The following is a 6,725-nucleotide window of genomic DNA, read 5'->3' as shown; positions in this document are numbered from 1 at the left end:
CGTCTTTGTAGGGGTGATATGCACACAATTTAGCCATGTCAGCTGCGCCGCTTCCACGTAGGCATAGTCAACGGTCAAATGTGTTTATTAGTATTTATTGCATCAAGTTGGAGTGTTCAAATTGGAAAAGTGTAAGTTCATGTATCGGCTTTTAAAAGTCTTACAAGTTTAAGTGGCCAGGAAGCCATTTCGCCTTTTGATAAATCGAGAGAGAAGCGAGGGTTTGGGAAGAAAAGAAATGAAAGAAAGGGTAAAAATGTCTTTTTATATTAATTTTAATAGAGTAGTAGCTATTTTTGTTCAACGTTAGAATGGCTACCCCACCCCATTTTTACATCCATCCACGTGAGTTCGAATCCGTCGAGTATAAAAGTGCCCAACTACCCGCCCTTTTCCTTTTGAACACTATGTCTCACATTTCCAACCACTACTGCTCTCTGCTCAAACTTTGGTGTGAAACGCAGAACCAAAACCAAATCAAGAAGCTCCATTGCTTCATTCTCAAAACCATAGCAAACCCAGAAACCTTTTTGCTAAACAATCTCATAAACACGTATAGTAAACTCAACAACAAAGAGTATGCACACAAAGTGTTTGAACAAATTCCCCAACCAAACCAGTTCTCATGGAACACCGTTCTTTCTGTTTATTCCAAGTCCGGAAACCTGCTACGAATGCGGGAGGTGTTTAATCTGATGCCAAAACAAGATGGGGTGTCTTGGAATTTGATTATTTCGGGGTATGCATCTCAGGGTTTGTGTATTGATGCGTTGAAGGCTTATAAGTTGATGTTAGAAGATGGAAGAATGAGTTTGAATAGAATAACATTTTCGACAGTGATTATATTGTCTTCGGACAATGGTTGGATTCGGATGGGTAGGCAAATTCATGGGCAGATAGTGAAATATGGATTCAAGGAGTATGTTTTCGTGGGTAGTCCTTTGGTCGATATGTATGCTAAAGCAGGGTTCATTTATGAGGCTGAAAAGGTTTTCCATGAGTTGCCGGAGAGAAATGTGGTGATGTATAATACGATGATTATGGGTTTTTTGAGGTGTGGGATGGTGAGAGAGTCGAGAAGTTTGTTTCAGGATATGCCTGAAAGGGATTCGATTTCTTGGACAACGATGATAACGGGTTTAACACAGAATGGTCTTGATAGGGAAGCACTTGTATTGTTTAGGAAAATGAGGTTAGAGGGGTTGGGTATCGACCAGTTCACGTTTGGGAGCATTTTGACTGCTTGTGGAGGCGCTCAGGCTGTTGAAGAAGGAAAACAGATCCATGCTTATATAGTCAGAACCTCTCACAGTGATAATGTGTTTGTAGGTAGTGCCCTTGTTGACATGTATTCAAAGTGTAGAAACATCAAGTATGCCGAGACCACTTTTAGTAGAATGTTGAACAAAAATATTGTCTCTTGGACTGCAATGGTCGTTGGATATGGACAGAATGGTTATAGCGAAGAAGCTGTTAAGGCTTTCTGTGATATGCAAAGAAATGGGGTTGAGCCAGATGATTTTACTTTAGGAAGTGTGATAAGCTCATGTGCAAATCTGGCGAGCTTGGAAGAAGGTGCCCAGTTTCATGGACGAGCATTAATCTCAGGCTTGATATCTTTCATTACTGTTTCTAATGCACTTGTGACCCTCTATGGTAAGTGTGGAAGCATAGAAGATTCTCACCGGCTTTTCGATGAGATGTATGTTAAGGACGAGGTCTCTTGGACAGCATTAGTGTCAGGATATGCGCAGTTTGGAAAAGCGACTGAAACAATTGATTTATTTGAGAAAATGCTGGTACATGGTTTTCAACCAGATGGAGTAACTTTTGTTGGGGTTCTTTCAGCTTGCAGTAGGGCAGGACTTGTGGATGAAGGGAAAGTCTATTTTGAATCGATGGTGAAAGAACGTGGAATTACGCCAATTCTTGATCATTATACTTGCATGATTGATCTATTCAGCCGAGCTGGGCGTTTAGTTGAAGCAAAAGATTTTATAGAGAAGATGCCTTGCACGCCAGATGCAATTGGTTGGGCTACACTGTTGAGCTCATGTAGAACCCGTGGTAACATGGAAATTGGCAAATGGGCAGCAGAGTCCCTTTTACAACTTGAGCCAGAAAATCCTGCCAGCTATGTCTTACTCACAAGCATGTATGCTGTGAAAGGAAATTGGGCTGAAGTGGCTCGTTTAAGAAGGGCCATGAGAGATAGAGGTGTGAGGAAGGAGCCAGGATGTAGTTGGATCAAATATAAAAACAGAGTGCACATTTTCTCTGCTGATGACAAGTCAAGTCCATTTTCAAATCAAATATATGCAGAACTGGAGAAATTGAATTCTAAAATGATAGACGAGGGTTATGTACCAGATGTAACTCATGTCATGCATAATGTTGAAGAGTCCGATAAAATTAAATTGCTTAACCACCACAGCGAGAGGCTTGCTATTGCCTTTGGTTTGATCTTTATCCCCCCTGGGCTCCCAATAAGAGTGGTTAAAAACCTAAGGGTATGTGGTGATTGCCATAGTGCAACTAAAATCATTTCTAAGATCACCCAGAGAGAAATTCTTGTAAGAGATGCAGTTAGATTTCATTTATTTAAGGATGGAAAATGTTCTTGTGGAGATTTCTGGTGATAATTTGCCCATAATTTCAGATCAGTAACGAGGTCCACTTATCCTCTTTTCAATCTCTTACTCTCTCGTGCGATTAATTTTCAAGCCATAGCGAACAAGTAAAGGAGTGACAGAATGAAGTCGCTAAAGGCAGGAATCCATCCTTCCATTTGATCAAAGGGAACTGTTACATGCATCATGCTGGTTCCTGTGTTTGCACGTTATATGAGAGACGAATAGTCTCACTGATTCTTTTAAAAGTATACATTTGCTTCCCATGAGAGGACTTGGCTATGTCTGCTATATATTGGCTCAAATTACAGAAGACTGCGGAGCCATTCTCAGAAGCACCACGACTCAGAGCTCATCAATTTCCATATTGAGTAGCATGCAAGCGTGAAACATGGAGTATCTGATTTATGAGGCTACCAATCCTCTTGACAACGTAAGGTAACCATAACATAGCTGATTATGTTGACAAATTACAGCCCTTTAGACATTGCCATTGTTATCTAATTCTGTTAGTTTTGGGACAAAAATATAGTTCTGTTGGTAACTTTTGATTCATAAACACATCAATATGAGAAAGCTTTAACTTGCAGCTATTGGCTTTTGGATTGGAGAAGCAGATGATTTTTATTTATCTCGTAAAAGGGAGTCAGTCTTCTGCTCTTCGGATGAAAAGCTACTGATTTTTGGGAATTTTCTTTATTTGCCTTTCATATTGTTATATGAGATGATTTACAATCTTTGTCCTAAGTGTTCATAAGTTACCAATGCATATCTGATGTACTAGTTGAGTACAATCTACATATTGGCACTTCTGCCTTATCTGATTCAAAAGAAATAGATACATTGCCAGTCTGACTAGATTCTAACACCAATACGATTTCAGTATCATCAAGGAATTTACTGTGGGTAGTTATACATACAACAAAAAAGCTGTGATAATGAAACATAAAATTTAAAGTTTGAAAGAGATATAGCTTCTTTCAGCTTGAGATTCAAACAAGGGCTTATTCCATAGAAGCAATAACCATATCTAATCCCGTTGTTGTAATGATGGGAGCAACTCTGACTGACTTTCCGGTGGATTCTAGAATATTTGAAGAAAAATCTCATTAGACTAAAATTTAGGGGTATGCTATAATGAGATTATTAGAGAAGCTAGAAAACTTTACCTGCAAGCGGTGACAAATCTCAAAAACTTCAGCAAGGGGTGCCCAGTCTCCAAAATTCCTCTCAATAAATTGATAAGCAACTCCACTCTTTCCTTTGCCGACAATGAAAAGTCCTCCTTTTATCTCACCTTCACCCCTGAAGTTCTGCTCCACCCCCATGGCTTTCGCTCTCTTATAATTTGCAATAGCTCGAGGATTAAATAGAAAGCCTGATATGAACCTGTCTTTTAGCAGATTTCCTCCTCCCAGAGCTTTATAAAATGCCATGCTTTTGTCAAAGAGGACTACGCCACCCCAGTATCGTGGCCAGAAATCCTTTAACTGGATTACAAAACCCAGCATAATGAACCAGGTCCTTCCAAAGAAATATCAGCAAAAAAGTAGTAAAAAGTTACCTCTGATTCTATTTGCTCATGAAGAACAGCAAATAATTGAACCCCCAATGCGTCAAATATTGGTTTCTTTGCATAAAGTTGGTGGGCTTCAGCTCTGCACATAATGCACCTGTTTCCATCATCTTTTTGGGATTAGATTCAGTAATTCATGCTCATCGAAAAAGATTTAATTTCGTCTTCTTATAAAATATAAATACCATTTGTTCTAAAGGGGAAAAACATTCCTAGGTTATGTCCTTCATCAATGTATCCAGAGTCTAGTGGGATCACATGCATTGTTGGATCTTCTATTGTGATTGAAGTTTTATGCAGGTATTGACTTGAGTTTCCTTGTGAAATTCTTGCAAAAGGTTTCTTTATTTCTGTTTAACCTAGTATCTGTAATATCCTATAAGAGGCAGTGTCTGAGACATTGCATATACAGCGTCTGAGACATAGCGTATACTTTGAACTACAATTAACAAATTATAGGTGTTAATTGCAGAAACGATTTGATGCTTTACCCAGGGCGGCGAATGCATAGAATCACTGCTGGTTTATCACGCCAGAGCTCTGAAGCCTTCAGTGGTGGAGTCTTTGTTTTCACCGAACGCTCCATTCCAATCTTGTACTCTGGCGTTAGTTTCTGAACTGGGATATTCTCAATGGTAGAATAAGGAGCAACATTCTCAACTACTGGGGTGGCCTGCACACAGCCGCATGCTCTAGGCTCATCTGGCATTGAAGCTACAATTCCCTTAAAAACATGTCCATCTTTAATTTTGAAATCAGCCAATGATTGTTCAAGGGATACATCATTAGCTGTATTGGTTCTCCTAAGGGATCTTGTCATACTCTGCTTCCTGGAGTTGACAGCAGAAATCTCTCTCCTGTAAAGACTCTCATTCCTTGAGGCACTTCTTCTCATCACTTGGAGATCGTTGGCTTCTGGCAAAGAATCTTCCCCGCGAGCTGTAGTTCTGTCTGTAAAACGGGCAACATGGCCCCTTTTCATTCCATACTTTGCAGTAAGATCTACTGTGCTCAAGTTAAGAAGCTCAGAAAGGGAATTCCCGGACTCCTCAAGCTTATCTGCATATTGCATCAGTGCATGGTCATGCAGGTATGACCTTATTTCCAGTGCATCCTTGAGTAGGAAAGAAATAAATCATCAGAACAATATCTTATTTTGTTTCTGTAACTTTTCAGATGTGTAGAAAACCAGCTTGACAAATTCCTTTCCAAAGTTTATTTTGCGCAAAAATATATAAATGGAATGGAGTAGTTTAGGATTTTTAATTAAGCACAAAGAAGTGTTAAATGATCTCTTATTTCTTTTGTTGGAACTTTATTTTTGTGATACGTTATCTTGTCTAGGGAAACACAAGAATTACTTAGTTGTTTACAAAGATTGGCAAAAGAATATGAAGAACCCCAGATGATTTTCTTGAGGTATATACAAGAAGGGTGAATTATCAGTAAAGAGAACCTTTTGCCGTTGAGTCATGTTCAACTCGTTCATATCGTCTGCATTCATAATCTTCAATGTTGGTACATCATCCCACCCTTCCTCCAACAGCTTTGGAAGAAGTCCCTGCAGCGATCCATTTCCAATAAAGTCCTCAATCGCGAAAGAAGCCATCTCCTTTCTCAAGCAGAGAAACAGAAAGACTTGGAAGAAAGACTTGTGTACATAATATATATGCAATCAATGAAAGGACACACTTAGTTTATATGTCCAAGTTTGAAATACATTCACTTCGACAATGTCTATGGCTGTAGTTAACTCCTGTCCCAATGTAACATGCTGTCTTATAGTGTCATACTGATTGATGAACTACTTCACTCATAAGATCTTTCCAATTGCTATGATAAAAGAATTTATCTTTTTGTTGAAGGATTCTACATAGATATCAAGTTTTGTAGCAGATATCTCTCTCTCTCTCTCTCTCTCTCTCTCTCTCTCTCTCTCTCTCTCTCCTCTCTCTCTCTCTAAAAATCAAGACGGCCATTCATTCGACATGGAATATTTTCCAAAAATTAAGATAATGGAATGCTTCGTGCACAGGGCTGATACTTACATCAGAGTAGGCTGCTTACATCACACTCTCTTGGGATTTGGCCCTTCCCCAAACTCTACGTAAACGCAGGATGCTTCGTACAATGGTTGTCCTCTTAAGATAACGGGTTCCGTCATGACCTTAGAAGGATGAAATAAAGGCTGAAAAATGGGAATATTGACAAATGGAAAAAGATAACTTTGCTCTGAAATCTTCTTTAGTTTAATCAGAGAGGGGCAAATTGAATATTTAAAGCTATTAAAAAACAAGATTTAAAGCTTTGTTGGCAATTATGTCACAACTGCCGGCCAAACATATTTGCCAAAGTTGAGCCAGTTGTGCTCTTTAATTTGGCCAGACAAGTTCACAATCGACAGTTCATCATTTAGGATGTTCAAGAAAAATCGAAACAGAAATTCAAGTTAAAAAACCAACTCGTCGTGAAAATTTTTTGACATGTTTTAAAAGACAAAAAAAATTATCCACTAAGAT

At 38.9% G+C, this 6,725-nt stretch overlaps 2 protein-coding genes and 1 long non-coding RNA gene across 3 annotated transcripts; 2 read left to right on the top strand and 1 right to left on the bottom strand.

Annotated features, from left to right (window-relative positions):
* LOC109235300 (putative pentatricopeptide repeat-containing protein At1g68930) lies at window positions 358-4,762 on the top strand. Its single transcript, XM_019401359.1, has 2 exons — window positions 358-3,068; window positions 4,679-4,762. Exon 1 carries the CDS (start codon window positions 408-410, stop codon window positions 2,637-2,639), a length of 2,232 nt encoding a protein of 743 aa, XP_019256904.1. The 5' UTR covers window positions 358-407; the 3' UTR covers window positions 2,640-3,068; window positions 4,679-4,762.
* LOC109235301 lies at window positions 3,487-5,835 on the bottom strand. Its single transcript, XM_019401360.1, has 5 exons — window positions 5,663-5,835; window positions 4,698-5,320; window positions 4,195-4,303; window positions 3,800-4,120; window positions 3,487-3,714 (listed from the first exon to the last, which is right to left on the bottom strand). The coding sequence occupies exons 1-5, from the start codon at window positions 5,813-5,815 to the stop codon at window positions 3,661-3,663; spliced, it is 1,260 nt and encodes a 419-aa protein (XP_019256905.1). The 5' UTR covers window positions 5,816-5,835; the 3' UTR covers window positions 3,487-3,660.
* Window positions 5,205-6,070, top strand: LOC109235302. Its single transcript, XR_002069355.1, has 2 exons — window positions 5,205-5,296; window positions 5,551-6,070. It is a non-coding gene; the product is annotated as an uncharacterized LOC109235302 (long non-coding RNA).

This window comes from Nicotiana attenuata, chromosome 12 (genome assembly GCF_001879085.1).
Source record: "Nicotiana attenuata strain UT chromosome 12, NIATTr2, whole genome shotgun sequence".
NCBI lineage: Eukaryota > Viridiplantae > Streptophyta > Magnoliopsida > Solanales > Solanaceae > Nicotiana > Nicotiana attenuata.
This window is presented reverse-complemented; position numbering and strand designations above follow the sequence as displayed.

Coding starts and splice junctions, on each gene's coding strand:
- LOC109235300 (XM_019401359.1), top strand. CDS start 408: ATGTCTCACATTTCCAACCACTACTGCTCTCTGCTCAAACTTTGGTGT.
- LOC109235301 (XM_019401360.1), bottom strand. CDS start 5,815: ATGGCTTCTTTCGCGATTGAGGACTTTATTGGAAATGGATCGCTGCAG. Junction 5,321..5,662: donor ACATGACTCAACGGCAAAAG/GTTCTCTTTACT, acceptor TTCCTACTCAAG/GATGCACTGGAAATAAGGTC. Junction 3,715..3,799: donor AGATTTGTCACCGCTTGCAG/GTAAAGTTTTCT, acceptor CAAATATTCTAG/AATCCACCGGAAAGTCAGTC.